This window comes from Vicugna pacos, chromosome 3, assembly GCF_048564905.1.
Source record: "Vicugna pacos chromosome 3, VicPac4, whole genome shotgun sequence".
Classification (NCBI taxonomy): Eukaryota; Metazoa; Chordata; class Mammalia; order Artiodactyla; family Camelidae; genus Vicugna; species Vicugna pacos.
In genome coordinates, this window is record NC_132989.1 from 38,371,617 (window position 1) to 38,395,278 (window position 23,662).

Below are 23,662 nucleotides of genomic sequence, written 5' to 3' on the forward strand. Positions count from 1 at the left end.
GCTCACAGCACTGTGATGGAAGATAAAGAATCTGAAATATTTCACGATAGTATTTTTTTTTCATCAGTAGGAGTAGCTGAGAAGATGCCTGGAATACTGGCTGGAGGCTGGTATTGGGTCAATAGAGGTCTTAGTAACAGCTATTCCCTTTGTCTTTGGGCTGAAAGCAAGGTAGTGGCCCCAGCCTAGAAAGGGCCAGCACACAGGCTCTTCTCGTCTTGGAGGTAAGACTTTCTTTTCAGCCACAATTCAGATCATTTTGATCAGTAGCTTGCCTTTATCACTCATTATCTGATAGAACTTCTGAGCATGTATACACATGGTTAAAGAGGGTTGAGGCCTTTCATTTGTGGCCAAAGTCTGATAAAGTCCATTCCTCATCTTTTTGGTCTAAACTTACAAATGAAAGCTGAGACTTTAGTTCTTAAAAGACTTTCCTTGGCCCCAAAGAGTTTTACATCTGGATACACCCACTGTTCCTCTGTCCCCCTATCAAGTAACATCCTCTTCTCTCATCTTTCTTCTAAAATTGTTTTTTATTTTAAACTAGATTTAACTAGTGGTAGGCTACTCTGGGCTGAGCCACGTCCCAATGGCTGGAACTCAGGAAGAACTTCACAGATGCACAAGTCCAAAGAACTGAAATGGAGAGATGCTTCTGTGGCAAAACAAACAACAAAAACTAGCAGGAAAAAAAAAAAGCAGCATTTCAAACACAATGGTTGCCTAAAACTCTCCCTTTTCCATTGCCTCACAAGATGTGTCAGAAGGGTTCTGATAATAAAGCCTGTCTGACCCAAATTTGAGGACAACTCTTTAGTTTCCATCACTTTTTGACAGAGTAAGAAATTAGTCTCTAACCAAGACATGGAAGCGACAGATGAATGGATAAAAAGATGTGTGTGTGTGTGTATACACATACAATGATATATTACTCAGCCATAAGGAATGAAATAATGTCATTTGCAACAACATGGATGGATCTAGAGATTATCACACTAAGTGAAGTAAGTCAGACAGAGAAAGACAAATATCGTATGATATTGCTTATATGTGGAATCTAAAAAAAAAAAAAGTGACACAAATGAATTTATCTACAAAACGGAAAGAGACTCACAGACATAGAAAACAAACTTACGGTTACCAGAGGTGAAAGAGGGGAGGGAGGGATAAATTGGGAGTTCGAGATTGGCTGACACAAACTACTATGTACAGAATAGATAAATAACAAAGTCTGGTTGGGTAACACAGTGAACTATAATCAATGGCTTGTAGTAACCGGTAATGAAAAAGAATATGTATATGTATGCATGTGTGTGTGTGAATTGCTACGCTGTACACTGGAAACCAATACAACATTGTAAATCAGCTATACTTCAATTTTTTTAAATGTTAAAAAAAAAAAAGGTAGCCTGTTACAGCCTCCATCAGCCTAGACAGGTGTGGTCTGGTTAAAGCCCTCCTGTAGGTCTGTGCCGAGCTTAGGCCTGACCACTGTGATTCAAAACACTGACTAGGAGACTGATTATTACCCCCGTGGCCTCAAAGGAACCAGCAAAAAGAAGGTCCTAACAGGTCTTCTTAAATGCCCCCGGTGTGCACAATACATTCTGAATGTCCATCTTGGTTTAAGCCGACTGCTGGCACCATGGACGGTACAACCACCTACCCAGCACAATGTCTTCCTGTATCTAAAAAACAGACACCAAGGTCAGATGAAGGATCTTCATCCATGTTGAAACGATCCTTGAATCTCAGGGAAACAAGAGACATTTCAATTCTGCAAGATATTTTACCCTCTGGACCACATGTCTATCCTCACACTTCACTGGTTATCAAGCATTTTCTGTTTGCCTACCATGTGCCCATCAACATGAAACTAGAAGAGTCTTGCCACAACAAGATTACAAAGGTAGAGAAGGAGTCTTCACCAAAACAGGAGGGGAGATTAACATTTTAGATCAGGGAATCATTTTATTCAATGAAAATCTGGCTTGCATAAACAGTTCCCCTTTTCCCCTGAAAACATCTTACTGGAACAGGTATAGGTTATTTGGAACACAGGATTTCTGTATTTTCAAAAGGCTTGATTTTTTAGCAAGTTTTAATCTAAGGCACAGCAGGGACTACTCTACTCTTTCCTGCCTCGGTCTTGAAAACAGAGGAGATAATTAAGGAGACCATCAGGAGGTGCACAGAAGAAACACTGGTTCAGATTCACAGCCACGTTTGGCTCAAGTTGAGTAACCATAACCTTATTCTTTATAAATTTATGATTTATTTCTAAATTTGGCAAATGAAGTCCAATTCTCCCAAAGAACCATGACTGACCTCCCCCTAACACAAACTAAAAACATTTGCATGGATTTTGTATTTTATATCATCATTCCCTGGCACAGTTTCTTATCTGAAGAATAAATAGAAGCTCAGAGACAAACACTTGTACAGAGTTAAGAGAAATACTTTTGTTGTTGTTGTTGAGCCACTCTCATCTAATAAATGTTGTATCTAATTTAGCATTTCCACAAAAAAAGTATTAAGATTTCTTAAATTCCCAAGACAAAAAAAAATACTGTTTAGAATAAGAAAGAAAGGAAAAAAAAAAGAAAGAAAGGAAAGGAAAATTTTTTAAAGGGAGGGAAATTGACATTACTGAAGGAGACAGCAAGACAACATAACATATGAAGTTATCTTCAAAGTCCTGAAACAACAGTTGTAGGCAGCAAGGTGCCAAAAAACTTTTCAGTATCTGTCCAAATAGTATAAGTTCATCCTGAGTTGCTAAGGGATTATCTGACAAAAGAAATCTAAGAATCGCCACAATGATTATAAGTCACTTTTGGGGAAAAAAAAATGCTGCTTCAAGTTGGCCTCAGATTCAAGAAGACAAGTCACACAATATATGCAGCTGTCCGGGCACGTCTTTCTGGCTTTCAGTTTAAGCTGCTACACAGGCAGGTGAAGATTATTTCCCCATTACCTACCTCAGAAGGGTGATGATTTAAAGAGAGCTAAAAATAAAAGAGGCAACAAGGAGAGAACACTGGCTCGATTTGATTCTCACGATTATTCAAGTATCCTCTTATTTCATTAAAAACATAAAGAACAAACCACCGACACGATAAAGTTTCAATCTATATAACAGAAAATGTCAGGTGAAGTGATGGCCTGGAAAAAGTGAGAAAGCTAAGTGGCTGCTGCGAGTGTCACGCTTCTCAGGCGTGTTGAAATGAGTGACAAAGACCCGTTCTGTCCAGAAATCCCCCACTTTATTTTTAAGCCTGGAAACTGGTTACTCATATCTATACCGAACACTTCCTGTCCAGGGGCAGGATGATGGCAACAAACTGCCAAGTTCAGGAGCTGCCTACATTCTGTCAATTGAGTCATTCATGGACTAAAGAACGGCATTAAACATTAAAAAAAAAAAAATCTGGCTAACTGACGCTTTAGACGATACACAATGAAAACAGGTTTGACTGTTTCACAGACTGGGGATAGATGGTGCCAGGAAAACAAAAGACAGGAAACAACAGACAATGTTACTCAATGATACGATTTTCTGTGATATTCCAGCATGACTACCAAATAGAACAGTTTCTCCACTCCCAGCCTCTGGATGAAATGGTCCAACTGACATTCCACATCTTCACCTACAAAAAGGCCTGAAGATGCAGAAGATCTCGCTCCAGTAACTAAGCAACAACAGAATCAATTTATTCCTTTTTGCTTTCCATTTGATCTAATTACATTTTAAAAGAAGGGTCGCCTGAGAATTTTAAAGCAACAAGAATGCAGAGGACTGAAATGCAGACCAGGAATGTCTTTAGCTACTGGGCTAACACCATCAGGTTACACTGAAAACCCATCTTTGGGAAAGAGAGGAAAACAATTAAGGTCTGTAAGGGTGACCCTTTCTCTGGCAACCCTGAGCGCTGTGTCAGGCTTCAGCTAGGCTGCCTCTCCCAGCAGCAATTATAATTCACCTGGTTAACCCTTACACGTTGAAATAGGCCTGCTGCAGGTCCCCTGCGAGGCCGCAGAGGAGCCCCTCCCCGCCCCCGCCCTAAGCACGGGCACTGGTGGGGGGGCAGCCCCAGAGCATGCTGGGATGGATGGCAAGGACGGGGAAGTCGAGTAACTGCTTCTGCACTTGTAGGGTTATCGGCTTGAGCATCAACTCAGAGCAACGGTCGAGTGAGCCAAATAATTTACACCAGCTCTGCCCATAAAAACCCTCAGCCTGAAATTCCTCAGTGAGCCTGTTTACCATCAGACTCATTAATGAGTGAACCTCCCAGAAATTTGGTGCCGCTTTGCCTGAGATGGGGTGACGGCTCTCTACTCCCCCAACAGCCACTCACTCAAAGTCCCACTGGCCTTCCATCAAATGGACGGCACGGTACAGCTGACAGCGTTGAGATGACTCCCAGAGGCTGGCATTCCAGCTTCTCTAATTCATTATCTGCCACTGGCAAGCTTTTTGAGGAAATCATTTTTATAACCCAGTAAGAAAGTCACTTGGAATCCAAGCCAACATAACACAGCCCCTGCTTCAGACTGGCCCCAATTTAGCAGTTGGAAAGGCAGCAGCATTCCTCAACGTCACGTCCTTTTGATGGGCCCCTGCATTCATCCTGCCTGAGAAGAACTGGGGCGCTTCTGTGTTCTCCAGACGCCACTATTTCATGGGCTCCAAGGCTGTATCGTACTTTGGGAGTCCAGCACCCCTTCGTACCTCCTGTTAACTGCAAAATCAAACCAAATACTTGAACTGCCAAAATTTCTTACCCCAGTCACCATGGTCTCTTGCCTGTTAGTTAGACTGCTGCTCACCTCTCTAGCTTAGCATAAATTACCTTTTTTTTTTCCATTTTAGAGTTCTTTCTTTACTCCTCCCTTCCTCTCTCTCCACCAGCCTCCTCCCCTTGGAGGCTCTGCAGCAGGCCTGGAACCCACTCCGGGCCTCCCACCTCCTACTTCTTCCTCATTGTTCCCTTGAAATTTCAAAACCTGCCAAATGGCCACTCCCTCAACTTCCTTCACTAGTTCCCCAGCAGTTCCTCTTCTTCCCCTTCCTTGGCGCGACTGGCCCCTGAATTCCACCTCCTTGGCAACTCTCTGGAGAGACTTCTTCATTAGAATCTCCTTTCCCTCAAGAACTTGAGTCCAGCCTTCAGACTTGGGATATTGGGAAGGCGTGCGTTTTCATTCCAGCGGCTTCATCACTGACTTAACTCAAATTTTAACCTTCAAAAGGTGAAATGGCTTTACAAGTGCTTTATAATAAAGAGAACAGTCAGTGCACTGACATTTCATTTTTATCGGATAACTTTACAGAAGGAAAATGTTTCTTGGAGCAGGCCCACGCTTCCTGGCTTTTTACAGGATGGGAAATGAGTGCTTCTTAACCAGGTAAATATTGTCGTCAGGCCATGGGAGGGTTCTGTCTTTGTGATTTTGTCTTATTTAACCAGCATCTCCTGGGTGAAACTGTTTAATCACTGACACAAGCAGCATCTCACTGGTTCTCACCTCAGGAGAAATGAAAAATTCCTCAGAATGGCTAAATTACTAGTGTGGCAAATCCTATTTAATATGTATAAGACTAAAGCCCTCAGTTTCCAATTACATATCAAATCTAGGGTATCCCTGGCAGAAGCATCAGTGGTTTTCCAAGACATGTTTCCTGTCACAGCAAAGAAAGGACATAGGAAGACAGGAAGTGAAGGAGGAAGGGAACGGAGAAAAATTTCCTGTTTCTCAGACCAGCCAAAGCTTTTTCCCAGTATGAAGAGCTGGATTAAATTTCCTACCTATCTTCACTTCTTACCCTCATGCACAAGGGCTGATTTTCTGCAATGCCACAGGGAGAGGTCAGAGGTGATGGGGGTGGAGATCAGGAAGGAATCTGCTGGCAACTAGGACTTGGGAGATGTGGGCCAATGGGGATGATGGAAGTCTCCATTCCTCGGGACACTGGACTTGCTCATCCCCTGGGCCCCACATGCCTTCCCCCATCCCCTCAGTTACCCACTAAATACTGATGGAACACTCGTGAGGTGTTCTTAGCAGATGAGCTCTTCAAACTCAGGATCCTAGCTTTTGCTGAGGCCCACAGAGAAGATGGCAAAGCCACCTTTTACAGCACCTCTCCTTAGGCATGGCTGATCACCGCTCCATGGGCTCTCGTCCTCCTGTTCTTGCCTTGGTTTCCTCCTAACCTCTTGAGTGTCTCCATTTCTGTTTTCTTTATTGGTTGCGTCTACCTTTTTCCCTTCTAAAAGAGGGTATTCTCAGAGGCTAAGTCATAGCCCAGACCTCTCCTATCTCGTCAGTTTTCCCCTCAGAGATCACATAAGGGGAAGCAATTCTCCCCTTCTGGCTGGATATTCACACACTTTTCCACCCAGGCTCATTTACCCAGGCTCTGCTGGTCCTTCAGACCAACCCAGGGCTCTTGTCAGCTCTATATTCTTAAACCACCTACTTTGCCTCTGCCCTATTCCAGCTCAAAACCCCTCAGTTCCTTACAATTGTGTTTCCCTCCTAAATGGTTCTTGGGCATGCCTAAGTGTAATTTCAATACCTGCATTTTTCTAATGAGGAAACTGAAGTTCAGAGAGACCAAGCAGCAACTGAAGGTTGCACAGACAAACGAGGGCAAAGTCACGAGTAGAACTGGTCTCTTGATTCCCAGTGTCCTCTCTGTTACCCACAGTGTCCCTCTGGGCAGCTTGGCTTCTAGGCTGGCCCCACATGCTGCTGCAATATGGCCCACCAATGCCCTCCACCCCACAATGCTCCTCTCCTCCTGCCTAAAGGGCCTAGCTGAAGTCCCAGCTAACTCCTCTGTGAAGGCACTCTGCCCATAAAGATTTTGGTGAACATTCTCTCCTCTAGATTCTCAAAGGGTCTGCTGCCTCATCCTCTGAGCTGTACTCATCCTGAGTTCCCCATCAGGTGTTTCGTCCTATGGACGCATACGTGCTGTGTGTGATGCCCTGAACCAGAAGTTCTTGGAGGGCAGGGCCTTCTGCACACACCATCTGTTCCCCAGGCCCCACAGAGGAAGTACTAGCTCAGTCAACACTTGCTGCTATGAGTATGCTGGGCCAAGGGAGGGTGGCAGTGACTGAGGGAGAGAGGCTGTGCCTGGAAACAGGGGTCTCCTAGACAGTACATGGCGGGCACAACACCTCGGGTCCCCAGCTCTTCAGCTGAGCTGAGGGGGCCACATGAAAACATATACCTGGGCCAGGTAAGCTGGAATCCAGGATATACGGCATGTCAAACTGGGTATCTGTCAATCAACCCTTACTAGGTACCTGAGGTCTTCAAGCTTCAGGCCTAAAGCAGTCATGATCACTTAGGGCATTCTGCTTAGTGGCCACTTTGCTTCAGGATTTCCTTGGGAGACACTTTGCCCCTAGTTATTTATAAAATTAAATCTCATTTGTCACAACGAAGCTAGAGAGTATATTCCCATGTAAGTCCAAAGACGATGTTCTATACAGAAACACAAAGCTCCACACATCTTTAAACCATGAATACCCTAAGGTACCAGCCTAATAACACAGGATTTGCAGTCTTTTTACAGATTCCCAGAGTGGCACTCCCTTAGCCACTGATGGCCCAGCCAGTGGTCACTCAGCAGGTAGTACAGCTCTATGCCTAACTCCTCTTCAAGATTCTTCACCCCTGAGAACAAGATTTAAGATACAGCATGTTCTTTTTCATTATAGGCTATTACCAGATATTGAATATGGTTCCCTGTGCTATACAGTAGGACATTGTTGTTTATCTATTATTACATATGGTAGTTAGTATCTGCAAATCCTGAACTCCCAATTTATCCTTTCCCACCCCTCTTCACACCCTGGTAACCATAAGTTTGTTTTCTACGTCTGTGAGTCTGTCTCTGCTCTGTAAATACATTCATTTGTGTCCTTTTTGTAGATTCCACATATAAGTGATATCATTTGCTATTTTTCTTTCCTTTCTGGCTTAATTCACTTAGTATGATGATCTCCAGTTTCATCCATGTTGCTGCAAATGGCATTATTTTATTCTTTTTTATGGCTGAGTACTATTCTGTTGTGTGTGTGTGTGTGTGTATAGCAACTTCTTCATCCAGGCATCTGTGGATGGACAATTAGTTTGCATATGTATGTGTGTGTGTGTGTGTGTGTGTGTGTGTGTGTATAACTGAATCACTATGCTGTACACCAGAAATTAACACAACATTGTAAATCAACTATATTTCAATTTTAAAAAAAAAGATACATGATAAATATAATTGACACTACTATATGTTATATATGTGAGTAATGTTAAGAGCGTAAAACCTAAGAGCTCTCATCACACACACATTTTTTTCTATTTCTTTAATTTTGTATCTATATGAGATAATGGATGTTTTCTAAACTTATACACATCACCAAATGGTCATCATGTCAAATCATCATGCTGTACACCTTAAACTTATACAGTGTTTTATGCCAATTATAAAACTGGACGAAAAAAGATTTAAGTGATTGCTCTTTTAGGTATCTTGATCAACAGCGGTATGGGGGTCAGTGGGCTGCAGCCCCTCAGCCACTCCCCGAGAAAGAACGTGTTCTGACTCCCAGCATGCACCAGGCCTGCGGTGCTCCAGGGAAAACCAGGCTGTGGGACAACCATCTATTCCTGCAACTGCGTGTCTGGTGTCAGAATGCCACTCCCTTCCCACCCACACACATGCACACCTTCTCTCCAAGGAAGAGGGCCCCTGCTCAACCAGCTATTGCACTAATTTTCCTGAATGATGTTCTCAAAGGAATGAAAACAAATGAGCTCACTATTAAACTGCCTCTCCCTCGGTCTACCACTTTGAAAACCAGGGATCTAAAAGGATCTATTTGCAGAGCTAAATTTTATTTCTTACTCTCCTGACGTACATGTAAGAGAAAGTGAAGTAGGAAATCTCCATGTGTTCAGCCATTCCATTAAGACTTGGTAAATTCCCCAAAAGTGAATGACATCTACATAAACACATGGGGTTTTCGGGTTTCCAGGAGATCTGACACCAAAATCCAGGATGCTAAAACCTATGCTTGCAAAATTTCCTGCTGGCAAATAGGCACAAGGCAGGTAGAAAGGGCCTACACGTCACCTCCCTCGGCCTGAGTTCCTGATCTCTAAAATGAAGGGGTTAGAGGAAGGGATGTGCCAAGTTGCTTTTAACTCTAAACAATGCTGATTCTACTTGAATTTGTAGGGGGAATCATTTTAATTACAAAAGGCTTCTCACTGCAGATCTTTCTTAAATATTACAGATACATATAATGATTTGATTTTTTTTATTTTTAAAAAATTCAGCTTACACCATCTTTTTACCACCATCTACTGAATGAAGAGAGGTATACAGCCATGTTCAGCTCATTGTTTCCCAAGTGGTTAGCATCTTTCTTACACGGATGGAAATGTTGACAAATATACGGTTTGTGGCAAATCCAGCCACTGCATTATTCTGAAATGAAATCACTGGGTCCCGAGACTTTCTCTCACCCCACTGCATTCTCTCTTACCCGCCCACTTTTCAGCTACTTCCTGGATTACCAACAGCGAGAAGCTGGGATTTTAATCATCCATGTGATCCCGGTTGTTCCACGGCATCATAATTCTGGGACAAGAAAGGTGTGATGCTAATTCAGTCTGATGAAAATTTCAGAAGTGAAGAAGAAAAAGGCCCCAAGATAATGAATGCGTACAGAGCTGGGGTGTCAGGTGATGCCAGGTTACCAGTGATGTCCACTGTGGAGGAGACAGAATGGCACAGATCTTGAAATGGATTTTCCAGTTCAGTCCTTGTCAGCACACTGTACTCCAAGGCTAATAACCCCATGAAAGGAAACATCATTACATCAAACTCTGGTGTTTTACAGCCTAAGCTGCACCTTCTACATTGTAGATGACATCACAGTCAGCCACACAAAGTGCCATGCATTTCATCAGATCTGAACTACTGCTTCACCCCCTTTCCTCTTCATTCTCTGGGCAAAGCAAGGGCTGGGGAAGGGAGGGAGAGGGGGAGAACACTGGTATGGTAATGCTTAGCAATGAATGCTACTATATAAGCTGTCACAGCACATGAGGTTAAAACAGTGAGGACACCACCTGGTGTGCAGCTTATATGATACTAGTGAACTTTTCGATGACAGAAATGGATATTAATGTCACCGCTATGGAACAACTGAACTTTTCTATGATCAGTACTCTGACAGATACTTACACACTTTTTCTAGTGTTAGTCTCTACTTTTTGTTTCCCTGAAGAATTATAATTCCTAGGAGGTGGGGTGATGCTGACCATGAGGTCCCTAGAAGGTTCTACAGGGCTGCCTGCTGGCACAATGTGCTTGAGGGGGCAGTGCTCAGGTACACCTCTGTCCTGGCAAGTCACTGACCTTAGTCACTTAATTGGCAAGCTGACTGATCAAGATGGGCTTCGGGAACCCCACCAGGAACTGGGGACCCAACTCTGCTGACTATGTTGAGACAGACTCAACCTGGAGCACAGAGAAACCACTGTGGAAGCACTGAGGAACAGGTCAGATACCTATTAAATGATACTTAAGCCAAGGACGGCTACAACTGAGACTCCAAATGCCCGTACATATGCCCAGCAAATTAACATATTATCAGGAGATATAGGGACAAATTGAGTGGGACACAGCTGTGCTGAGAATCACTCACATGTGTATAGACACCTGGTAGACTTTAAAGAAACCTGAAACTCAGTGGTCACTACAAAGTCACCCAGTTGTGATAACGTAAGACACATGTAATGGAACCCTGCTTCACATCAGTGACCTGGGGAGTCCACGCTCTCGGTTGCAAGCTAGCCACTGCCTCAGAAAGTGAGGTCCCTCTCCTGTCCCACAGGTACGATGGTCTCTCTTGCTGCAGTGAGCTCCAGGCACCTCCCACTCAGCCCTGCCCGGCTCCTAGATCTCCTGCATCAGGGGTAGAAGGATGCACTCAGGACTCCCTGCCTGTGTGCCTGGGCTCTTCTCTTCCTCCTTGGAGATGCCTGCCTCTTACTCCTGGCTTCTCAAACTGGGGTACAAGTGCCACGGGACCACAGAGGGCATCCTCCTGAATGCCCAGATTACTTGAGAATGGACATTCCAGGAAGTACCACATCAGGGCTGAAAGTGCAGGTTCTACAGATAGTCAGCCTCCATTCAAATCTTGATTCTATCTTTTCTAGTTTTTTGGTTTGATGCATGGTTTTTAACTTCCCTGAACCTCAGTTTTCCTAATTGTTATGTGGAATTAAAACCAACTGTTACTAGACAAGTATTAAATGAGATAATATACATAATCAGATGCTTAGCACTGTGCCTGGCACAGGGAAGCACTCAATGCATTTCAGTTTCAAAATTGTTTCTTTGATTTTCAAGGCCAAATCATTTGAGATACTGGCAAGCCACGTCAGGACTTGATCCCAGTGATCAAAGACAAATGCTTGTTTTGCCTCTACCATTACAGTACTTCAGTGGAGAATTTAAGAAATACTAAATAGGTTTGTCCTCCAGGTTTGGAAGGACCTATTCCTGGAAAAGTGAGGCTAGAGAATTTCTAAACAGTGCTCTAAAAAGTTTCATCATATCATGTCAACAAACAAACAAACAAACAAACACCTCATAATGAAGTGGAGGCAAAGGAAAGAAGACTAATAGCTGTCATGCATAGAAACATGGTACAACTAAGGGAAGTACATGGTGTCTTGGGAACACAGTGAAAGATCATCCACTCCAAAGTGGGTCCAGTTGGAGATATTACGCACCTGAGGAGGGACAAGAGAGTAATCCCAACAAAGGAAATGACATCTATTGAGGGAATAAGGAAGTAAATAAACAGGGCAACACTAGGGTTTGGATGGACCATTCCGGTGGTGTGGTAGATGTCTGCTGGTGATCCACATCAGAGGTCCTTTCCTATTTCTCAAGAAACGTTTATTTTGCACGTGGCTGTAGGAGTCAGACCCCTATCTCCCACTCCCAAAGCTAGAACCAGAAGTTCCCTCTCCCACGTGCAGCAGGGGCCAGGTACGCAATCTAGCCCTGACCAATCAGCCTGCTTATTGCCAAGATTTTTGAATGTTGAGGATGATCAAATATTCAGCCACACATGGAGTCTAAGCAGTGACAGAACTGAAAAATACAGAAGAAGCAAAGGCCATGGTGAGGTCCTAACCAGGCAATACTTGGCTGCATTTCCTGATGCATTTTCAGACGCTAATTCTTCCTGTAGCTGTGTGAACTACCCCTTATACATTCAGTAAATTTTTCTGCTTATGATAGCAGGAATCAATTCCCATTTCTTGCAGCCAACAACCCTGATGAGAGAGGTGGTTACTGTCATCAGCAGGGTACAAATGCTGAGGGCTTGAACCACAGCAGGGGCAAGGGAGATGCAGAGAAGGAGAAGCCTTCAACAGGTAACAAGGAGGATGAAGGGCCAGGGGTCAGGAGGGGAAAGGGAGCTGAAGATAAAGGAGAGGGCAGGGTCAAGGCCACCTTTTGGATCTGAAGTCTGGAAGCCAAGAAGAGCATAATGATATTCAGTGAGGATACAAAAGGAGGAATAGATTTGTTAAGAGTACGACATGACAGGCTCAGTGTAGGTGTGTTGAATTTGAGATACCTATATGACCTTCGAGCATGGTGTTTGCCAGGCAGCAGGTGACTCTTAGAAAAGCCGAGGCTGGAGGTCTAGGAGATTAGAAAAAAACACTTAGAAAAAGGAAGGGGATATCAGGAGAGTGTAGAGTCATAGGAACTATGGAAGGAGTGTAGGATTGCAGGGACACAGGTCTTTCTAGCGTCAAATGCTGCAAAAAAAAAAAAAAAAAGGAGGGGGTCAAGTAAGTCACGGCATAAATATGAAGGCTAGGTCACTGGTGATTTTAGCACATGGGAAATCACTGGTGATTTTAGCACTTGGGCAGTTTCAGTGGAGTAGTGGAGATAAAGGCTGACTTCAGTAGGTGAGGGATGATGAAGAATGAGAAAGGAGGAACTATGCAAAACTTAAAAAACAAAACAAAACAGGCTCATTTTAAAGGAGAGATAAATCCCTAAAACTGAGCCAAGTATTGAGGGTTACTGCCCCCCAAATGGAGATCATCCATTCGTTTTATAAATATTGAATGATCACCCTTTCTGTGTAGGTCTTGGAGACACAGTGGGGCATAAAACAGATGCAGTCTTGCCCTAAAGAGCTTGTGGTCTGGAGAAGGATGCTAAACAAAGTGATGAGTCCCAGCGAGGAAAAGATCAGGTGCTCTGAGAGAGGGCAGTAAGGGATCTTAATTTAGGTTGGAGGTTCAGAAAAAGCCTCTCCAAAGAGCTGAGCAGGGAAAAGGGGGTCAGGTGGGGAGAAGGACATTTCAGGTGGGAAGTGCCAACACCCCAAAGTAGGAAGCCTGAGCACAGCTATACAAAGAAGGGAGGGAAAGACGGGGGGCTAAGTGGTGCAGTGAGGCGCACATGGTGGAAAGAGGAACGATGTCTGTTTCACCAGGAGGGTGAGTGTGGGTGAAGGTGAGTCTGTCAGTCTAGAAGCAGGAAGTTGAGGGAGTTGTCTAATGGCTACTATTTCCTTTGTGAAATAGCAGGCCGGGTGAAGCAAGAGAGAACTGGGAGAGGTGGTGGCGGGAAGGGCTATTATGAGCAAGAGAGGAGAAGCTGCGTTCACTCGCAGCGCAACCCTTCCTCGTTTCCAAGTCCTCACAAAGCAAACCCTCCTTAATGATGGCTTCCTCGCTGTCTGGTAGCAAAGCTTCAATAACCAGGACAGAGGAGCCCTGATCCCTTAACGCTTAACACTAGAAAGATCTTCAGACATCTTAAGTGCCATTCATTTTTTTCCTACTTCATAACTAAGTAATTTACTCAACAGGAATCAATTCGATGCCAAAAATATGGCCATCAACCTATCCCCTCAGGAAGCCCCCATCCACTGGAAACTGCTGACGTCTTCCTCTCAATGGCCTTCCCTACTTTCCCTTGTTTTCCTAGCCATGCTATGCCTCAGAACTTAAATTCATTCAGCTTTTAATAGTGAGGTCTGGGTTCTTTTTCTCTGTTTAACATTCAAGCACAATCACCTATTCATTTGAAAGTAGGCGAAATCACATCGATTCTTTAGGAGGTGGCCAGTGACCAAGGATGGAGGTTCAGCACTCCTGGCACAGAGTCAAGTCCGTCCTTAGCTGTGATGGCTTAACAATATCCCCAGTCATTTGCTTCTGCATTCACTCACATACACAAATATGTTGGCCTCCAAGGACTTCTGAATCCGACTTGATATTTTTTTCAGATTCAGCCCCAAACAAAGTATACTAGTCTCTCACTGCGGTTCAGAATAATGACTTAAAAGTATCTCCCATCACAGCAAATCGGGCATGAAGCACCCGAAGGCAATTTTCCTTGCAATGCAGGCATTGTAAAGAGTTTGTGGTGATCTATCACTAAACAGGATACTTAAGTTCATAGAGAAAGAGAGGGAGAGAAAGAGAGAAATCCAAGGAGATGGGATAGGATTAGTAAGGACAGAGAATTAAGATAACTCAATTAGTTAAACAGCATTGCTCTTTTCATAGACATCTGAGTAGCTAAACAGAGGGTTCTAGATCACAGCCAATAACCAGTCTTCCAAGAACTGCCTGGGACACACACACACATACAAACAGACCCTTGCCCTTTATTTCCTGGCAGAAGCCACCATGATTCCGTTTGTTAATAAAGTATTTATTTATTCTCCCTCAAGAGTTATTCCATATCCTACCCTAATTGTCATCAATTTAAAACTCTAGCACCTCGTGTTATTTTAAAAGAAACATTCTGGGCTTTCTGTAAAAAGCATAGGGGCCAGATAATTTGCTGCAGATCTGCAGAATGTAAATGATGGAGATAAGGTAAGGAATAAGCAGATAATTAAGGGGCCTCTTCACACTCCAGTTTTCAGGCTTACCATGGGTGAGCCAGACAGGAGGGAAGCATGTGGGTGCTGCTAGAGAATGTATCATATGCTTGGGGATACTGTTCTTCCACTTTCTCCCCACTCTCTTTTTTTCAAAAGAAAAAGTAAAACATGCCTGGGAGAAAAATACCAATGTAAGTGCTACTTGTAATTCATACAAAAGTTTACCAGTGGGTTCTCTTAGCCCATTTTCTATTCACCTTTGACCAATTTTGACTCACTGTAAACTGCTGTTCCAAAGGTAGAAAAGAAAAGCCTCCAACAGCACAAAGCCCCATCAGGAGCCAGGCTGCAGCAGCAAGGAAAACATTAATCCCCCAAGCTCCCCGTCAAGCTCAGAAACAATGCTCCTGGCTGTCAGCTTTCATTCATACCAGCCCCATATTTCTATTAAACAAGCCTCTTTTTCATTGACTGCTTCCCTCACACAGCATAAAGTAATCGTCAGCCCACAGAGACTGCATTTTGAAACACGTAGTAGCTTTACTTTGGGAGGGAAATCAGTAAAAGAAGAGGACAAGTTTCAAGAGCTCTCCCTGACTGGTATTTACCAAATGGAGAACCAATGGGGCTCCTCTCTGCCCCTCAGGCTCCCAGAACTGCTGTGATTCACTAAAAGTTACCAGTTTCCCCAAGAGGTTCCTTTGAAAAGAAATTTCACAATCTTGAAGTTTCCTCTCTTACTCTCTAATTTCCCCCAACTATCCCTACTCCTACCTCAACTTACAAGAGGACTTTTGTATACATAAAGTTTCAGGAAACAAAGCATACAAACACTCAAACACAAATAAACTCCTCGAACTAACACGAGCGTATAATTGTGTTTTGGTTGGAGCTTTTCCAGCCCTGTCACCCGTTCTCTGTTAGGAGTAAATGAAACCCTTTGCTTTGGCAAAGTTAGAAACAGACAAACTCTCCTCAGTTTCAAGCTGCACAAGGCCTCCCTCATATCTCTCAGCCCCCTTAAAGCCCCCAACAAAATGAATTTACTGCTGAAAAGCCAGCAAGAGGAAAAAAAAAAACCCATTCTATTCCCGAAATAAACATCTTTCACTTCTCCCCTTCACTCAGCTTCTTCCCCTTTTAGCCGGAAACACAGGGCATTTCCAATTTCTGAAACCCTTTTCAGAGGACCCTCAACTCTTCAGGATCCCCCAGGGGATCCGGCTTTCGGCTGTCCTGATGTAGGCAGGCAGCGCTCGTCCAAGCACATTTTGCCTTCTTAAGGATCAAGACTGGGGCCTTTTCGTTTTCAGAGAAATCTAAAAAGCAGCTTTTAGTAGGCTGGCTGAGCTAGGTCTGACTCTTCCTTCCCTTCCCTTTGAAGGGCCGCGGGGTGAGATGGTACAGGGTTCGGCACATTCGGCTCTGAGCTGCGAAGGCGCAGGGAAAGCAGACAAAGTACCCAGCGCTCACTTTTAAACTCCCATCTGCTCCCTACTCTGCCCTTCCTCCGCAGAACTTGGCGGGGGCTCCCCGGCAAAATCAAAAGCATACCTTCCTTGGATTCTTCTGCTTCGGAGTGCATTGTGTCAGGGTGACCGGCTGCCGGGGCGACTGCCGCAGACATGTACCCGGGCGAGCTGCAAATTCGCTCGGCAGCCAAAACCCGAACACGATGGAAAATAAAAGGAAGGAAAGCCACTAAAATCAAAACCTCCCCCGCGCAGGAGGGCTGGTTCTGGTGCAGGGATTTTCAGGGGGAAAGTTCTGCAAGAGTGACGAATCGCGTCTCAGCTGGGCGGCGGGAGTCCGCCCCCCGGGCCGCGCGCCCCAGCCCGTCGCAGGCGAGCTGGCGACCTGGCGACCTGGCGACCTGGCGGCGGGGCGCACGCAGGTGGGGCTGACTCCCGGAGGGGCCGGGCGGAGGGGCGCGGCGGCCAGGACCCCGACAGGCTACGCCGGGGAAGCCAATGTGCGGGAAAGAAAGAAAGTCCCATCTCAGCGCGCACTGCTGCTTTACAGAAATCACAAATGCACACGCAGTAGAAGAAATGCTTCTCAATCTTTAGGTTACAGTTTCCGACGCCCATTCAACTTTCCGTGTCTTGGGGTCTTTTACGCCAAAAAAAAAAAAAAGATTTTAAAGCGGCTCGGCTGTGTACGTTATTTTTACAGTCAAGTTACGTGGATATTGGTCCATGTGGCTGGAAGGATCGTCTTCACAAGCCCAAGGGGTGGGGGGCTTTTGAAGAAAATGGGGAGTGGCCTCGACCCCTTATCTTTGCACGGGAAAAGCAGACAAGGCGGCTTACTATCATCCGGGCGAGTACTCTTACTCAGTCAAACCTTAGCCTGGGAGCACTAACTTCTCTGCAGTTACCCCAAAGGGCCATCCTCAGACAGAGGGGGTGATTCTCTCCTGGGCTACTAGCAACTGCCGGGGATAAATTCCTGCCAAAAAGCCAAAGGAGGGGTTGGGTGGGGAGGTATTCAGGCTTTTGAAACACGGATAGAATAGAGAGGCTGGGGAGCTTTGAGAACAGTTCTCAATTCTGCCCCCTGGTTGGGTCCGCAGGTTTCTACAACCCGCTGAGAGCAAGACGTCTTAGCTTTGTAAGGCCTTAGTGTTCTTTCCGAGAAAGGGGAACAAGAGCTGTCACAGATATACCTGCTCATTGAGGTATTTTGCAGAGCGTTAGTTTTATTACCAATGTAAGGCAACAGGTCCTCAAATAACACACCTGAAAGATCCATTAGGAAATTGTGAGAAAAGTTACATTCTTTTAATAAATATATTTTCCAGCTGCTTTCTTTCCCTTCATTTCCCATTTTTATATAGAAAAAGAAGAGAGGCTCTATAATAAATTTAGTGAAAAGAATATACAAAGGGTATAGATTTAAAGAGTCTGAATTAAAATTCTGTTCTGCTATTTATTACTTGTATGACCTTGAGCAGATTATTTAACTTCTCTGGGCCTCCCTTTCCTCATCTGGAAAATGAGGCTAAAAAAAGTACTATTTACTTCCCAGATTTATGTTTGGTATTAAATAAGGTAATATAAGCAAAAAGTGATTTGAAAACCATAAAGTCCTACACAGATTATCACAAACTATTGCATCATTTAAAAGTAAATTTTTGTAAAAGATACTCTTGGGTTTTATTTCAATGTAGGGTTTGAACAGAAAGAAGTGCTTATGCTATCACAGGCAGTGAAGGTGATGATAAATACTAATATAAGGCCTGGATGTTAAACCACCTCCTATTGTTGAGTGATTCTAACATGCCTAAGACACCAAGCAGAATTTTATCTCAATTTTACTGAAAGGGCAGGATGATAAGAAGATACAGACGGTCAGAGAAGGGAGAAGAGGAGAGACCTCTGGAAAATAGCAGCATTGTGGAGCCTTCCGGGAAACTGACCTCATCACCAAAAGGGTAACAGGCTACACTGTTCTGAAAGTTGCAGTTAACTGAATGGTTCCCTTTGCCACACGTTCTGGGTCGGGTGCTGCTAAGATGAGCATCTTCCCTCTGTAACTTCAGACTTCCCAAGGAGACATGCGGATCATTCTGAACCCAAAGAAATGCTCCCTCACCAGCCAGAAGTGACCTTTCCTGTCTTGTGCAAGGAATCATTCTGGGAGCCCCCATCCCCCACCCCACCACACATAAGCCATCTGTTCCCTGCCCTCCCTCAGGGCAGCCCAGATTTCCACAGATGTCCACCAGGAGTCTGGCAGGATCTCACCAGGGCTGTGAATGACACAAAGATAGCTCCCATTCATCTATAATTGGAGTAAGATGCAACACCTTGTCAAGGTGATGATTATGCAAATGTACACAACCCTAAATCCTGGCCCCACCAGCCACAGAGAGGACTCACTTTCACCCTCTCTTTTCAGAAAGTGCTCCCACGAGAATGATTTATTAAATGTCCTTTTGCAAGTCCAATTTTGTACAAACCACATAAGGTGTGTAAAAATACATGTCCTCAATGTCCGATGTGTTTTCATTCTGGGTTCACAAAAAGGCCTTCAGCCCTGCTCAGGTCAGCCAAGGAGAACAACTGCTGAATGAACAGTCCCAGCGCTGCTGTGTCAGCCTCCTAATTCAGCTGAGAGGCATCTTAGCAGCTGGGTTGATCTTTGAACTTTCACTGTGATCCTCATGAAACCTGGCGAGAAACATCTTTTGTATTTAAATGCAGCCTAGCGGTCACCTTGGGGAAGAACATTCTGATTTAGCTCTAGAGCAAGGAATGCTCAGTTTATTTTAAAAGACTGTATCACGGCCTCTCTCCATCTTGTCCTACCCTCCTTAAACCACTCTTCTTCAGGATCCAAATTTCCAGGTATTCTACGACCTGTCCATATAAAATGTCTATGTCCTTCTTGGTAGTTCTCCCGACCTGTGTTTTACTGCTTGGAAGCATTTATTTCTTTGTTTTGCGGTTAACTGTTAAATTTATCTAGATCTCCTTAACCACCTAAAAGGAGAAACCAGCTTACTGTGATAGTAAAATAAGGGATTCATTCAGCATCTGCATCTAGCTCTTCTGACTTATCAGTTCACTCCTCTGAACTACAACTGTATAATATGTAACATGAGGACATCAGTTAAAATGGTGTATGTATTTTTATGTATTCTATGAAATCATTAAAAAAACTGCCCAGGGCTTGCTTTATTTTTTCTTCATCACTCTGTATAGTAGCCAAAAAAGAGTAGATATTCAATAAATATTCCTGAATAAGAAGGAAAAAAACTTTTATGTGGATAAGGACACTTCTCAGTCACCTGAGTATAACCTCAAAGCCACCTGCCCCAGGAAACTACACTGCCCCATGTCCCCCCTATACCCCTGCAGGATGGTGACAAAGGGCAGCTGATTCTCTGGGGCTTCCCTGGTCTTCTTAACTCCTAGACATATACTAGGTCAGTCACTTCACCTTGATTTTGTCTGCTTTTGCTCAACAGGGAATTAGTTACTTTTTAGCCCAGTAAATACGCTCCAGTACATTATAATGATTTGTTCTCTCCTGTAGGTAGAGCCTGGTCACTTTTTTGTGTTTAAGAAACACTCCAGGGGGGTGGGTATAGCTCAGTGGTAGAGCGCATGCTTAGCATGCATGAGGTCTTGGGTTCGATCCCCAGCACCCACATTAAAAATAAAACAAAACAAAACAAAATACCCCAACACTGCCTGGCTTGGAACATGCTTGGAAGTCACACTGATAATTGCTTATAGACTACCTAATACAAAGTAACAACCAAGTTAGCAACACTTCTCATTTACCAAACTGCATTTAAATACTATGTTGAACGCCTACCCATGTCCAACAGCAGATCTCCCACCTTCTGTGTCAAGATGGGAGGGTTAAAATGCTGGCTAAGATTCTGAAGGTCTGTTTTTTTTTCACGCAGTCAGCAATGATCAAATATTTACATGTGTCACATATAAAAGGGTACTGCTCACCTGGAGCTTACTGTCATAATTTTGGTAATTTTGATCACAGACCTAAAGAGTTCAACCTTCCAAGTGACTGTGGTTCTCAGGAAGGTTTATTAATACTGCCTCATGAATAAACTCCATCAGAGAGCAGCAGAAAAATCTTCTCTTAAACTATACCTCAATAAAGCTATTAAAAACCAAAAAACAAAAAACCCCTGGGCTTTGGACCCTTTGTTTAGTTTACAGTTGTCCAGATGTCTGTTAAGAACAGGGGAGGGTAATAGCTCAGTGGTAGAGTGCATGCTCAGCGTGCATGAAGTCCTGGGTTTAATCCCCAGTACCTCCATTCAAGAGAAGGTGCCATTTATTTAGGAGGTATTTAGGAGGTTAAGGTCTCTTCAGTGAAAAAATAAGCATGTCTTGTCAATTTGTTACATTATAGACCTACAGCTTCTAGGTCATAAGAACCCCATGTCAATGGCCATTTCATAGATATTTTTATTTCTACTCTGCAGACAAGAGGTTATTACATCTGTACATAGAACATTTTAGGTCAGAAAAAAAGTTGTTTACTTAATATAAAAAGTGGCTTTCTCAGACTCACAGGCATAGAAAACAAATTTATGGTTATCAGGGGGAAAGGGGGTAGAGAGGAATAAATAAAGGGGGTAGGGAGTTCAAGATTTGCAGATACTAACTACTATATATAAAACATATAAACAACAAGTTTCTACTGCATAGCACAGGGAATTACAGTCAATATCTTGTGGTAACCTATAATGAAAAGAATATGAAAACGAATATATGCATGTATATGTATGACTGAAACATTATGCTGTGTATCAGAAATTGACGCAACATGGTAAACTGACTACACTTCAATTATTTTTTAAAGTTTAAAAACAAAAGTTGCCTGCACACACAAAGGAGGCTTTCTTCTATTTGGCTTTGAGGATTTCCTCATCTCTTCCTGTGTTATGACAGCCTTGACAGTCTTTAAAGGCTTCCATGATCTATACGTTAAGTTGGCTTTCAATCCCTCTCCTCACAGGAGGATCTGCGTTCTTGGTCTCACCTTGGTCTCAGGTTTCACATCCTTCTTACCCTCCTCAGACACTCTCTTGCAGAGGTGTGGGGCTAAATGGATGTCTGGCCACAGCCCTTGCCCTGCTCAGGTGAGCTCGCTCTCCTTGCCTTAAGAAAGTTTTATTTAGCAGAAGTGGAGAAAGGACCATTCAGATGACAGTGGAGGACACTTATGCGCCTTCTCAGGAGGCCAAGCCCTATGCCTCAAGTGGCTTTATGCTTATGCATTGCTGGTACTCAGATGAGGAGGGGGTAGTTTTGGGGAGGTAGGGGTTGCAGAATGCTGAGGAGGAGTGTGGAGATGGAGGAGGGGAACACTGCCTCCCTGGGCCCTGCCTGGGAATCTGAAGCTTGTTCTGGGTAAATGCTCTCCTCAGACTATTCCCTATGACATTTTCAGTATATCCTACAGGCTTACGAATGCTCTGGGCGTGAGGGGATAATTCCAAGGAAATAGGCAGAAGTGCTGACATCTTGGGTGAGCACACACACGGAGACAACAATACATCTAGGAGACACCTGCTTTCTAGGCTATAGTTGTTTGTTTTTATTTCTCTCCTAAGAAATCTTCCTTGCTAAAAACTTTTAGCAGATGATTAAACACACACACACACACACACACACACACACACTCAAAATCAGATCTGAAACATAGATAACAAACTTATGGTTACCAAAGGAGAAGGGGAGGGGAAGGGATAAATTGGGAGTTTGGGATTAGCAGATAGAGACTACTATATCTAAAATAGATAAACAACAAGGTCCTACTGTATAGCACAGGGAACTATATTCAGTATTTTATAATAACCTGTAATGGAAAATAATCTGAGAAAAATATACATATGTAAACTTGAATCACTATGCTGTATACCAGAAACTAACACAACATTGTAAATCAACTAGATTTCAATAAAAAAATAATTTTTAAAAAATCAGGTCTGAAAATATTATCTGAAGAATTTATGACCCAGGGTCTTTCTTTTATAATATTTAGCTATGATGCCTAGCATTTATATAGGTTTTGTTCAGACTTCCCAATTAGCTCCCTTGGGTCATCATACTCATTTTACAGGCATGTAATTAAAGAAAGGGAGGTTATACAATTTGCTCAAGGTCACAAAACTAAGTAATAATGTTCTTTAGACTACAGTAAATGCAGACGAGGCCTCCTGCCTCCTATATCCAGACTCTCACTCTATTAAACTACTCATGTAAAATTCAACCCCTTTATTTTGCAGAAGAATAATTTAAAGATTGCTGTACTGGGAGATTCCCAGAGAGTCTACGCTTGACATTATTCTAGCATAGACCACTCACACTGTTCTGTTCAAATGCTCATATCACAGCCTCAAATTAAAGTTATTCCATTCCACAGGGGGAGGGTAATAAATAGCTCAGGGGTAGAGTGTATGCTTAGCATGCATGAGGTCCTGGGTTCAATCCCCAGTACCTCATTTAAAAAAAGTGATTCCATTCCTGATATTCAATGCTTTAAACAGTCATAAGTCTCATGCTTATCCATTTATTCAGCTACATGAAACTACAAATCTTTTTTTTTTTTCTTAATTAAAAGTCCTGTCAGGACCCTGGCTAAACCACCTTGGATGTGAGGCTGCCAGGAGCCGGGAAAGGAACACCAGACTCAATTTGGGGGACCTGGGACTGATTACCATAAACTGAAGGCACTGCCACATTTACATAAGGATACTTATTTTTCTACTCATTCTTCTCTCATGTTTCTTCTAAAAATAGGCGAGACATTTAGCCTCTCTAAGCATCTGTTTGTTCATCTGTAAAATGGAGATAATGCCACTTATTTCACAAGGTAGTAACAATAATGAAATGAGTTGAGAATGTGATGAAGCACTGAAAATTATGAAGTCCCACTCATCATTTTTCTGAATACTTTCACAAATAAAGTAGATTATTTTAGGTTGTGGAACATTTATTTGGAACCCTTAAATGCTGGCCCTATGGATATTCCAGACAGGTGTGGCAATTTAGTGTCTGTGGTCCTATTCTGATGGTCAGCAGGCACATGAGGCACATGAAAAGATGCTCAACATCACTAATTATTAAAGAAATGCAAATCAAAACTACAATGAGGTGTCACCTCATACTAGTTAGAATCGCCATTATTAAAAAGTC

General features: G+C 43.4%; 1 protein-coding gene across 4 annotated transcripts in view; it reads right to left on the reverse strand.

Annotated features, from left to right (window-relative positions):
• TNFAIP8 (TNF alpha induced protein 8) overlaps window positions 1-23,662 on the reverse strand; it is a 120,854-nt gene that overhangs the window by 21,080 nt on the left and 76,112 nt on the right. Inside the window, exon 1 of one of the 4 annotated variants that reach the window (XM_006217200.4) lies at window positions 16,533-16,796. The exons of the other annotated variants lie outside the window; for them this stretch is intronic. Coding sequence (XP_006217262.1) covers window positions 16,533-16,605 — 73 coding nt within the window. The 5' untranslated portion in view covers window positions 16,606-16,796. Of the gene's footprint in view, window positions 1-16,532; window positions 16,797-23,662 lie in introns of those variants that run through there. 4 annotated transcript variants of the gene reach the window in all.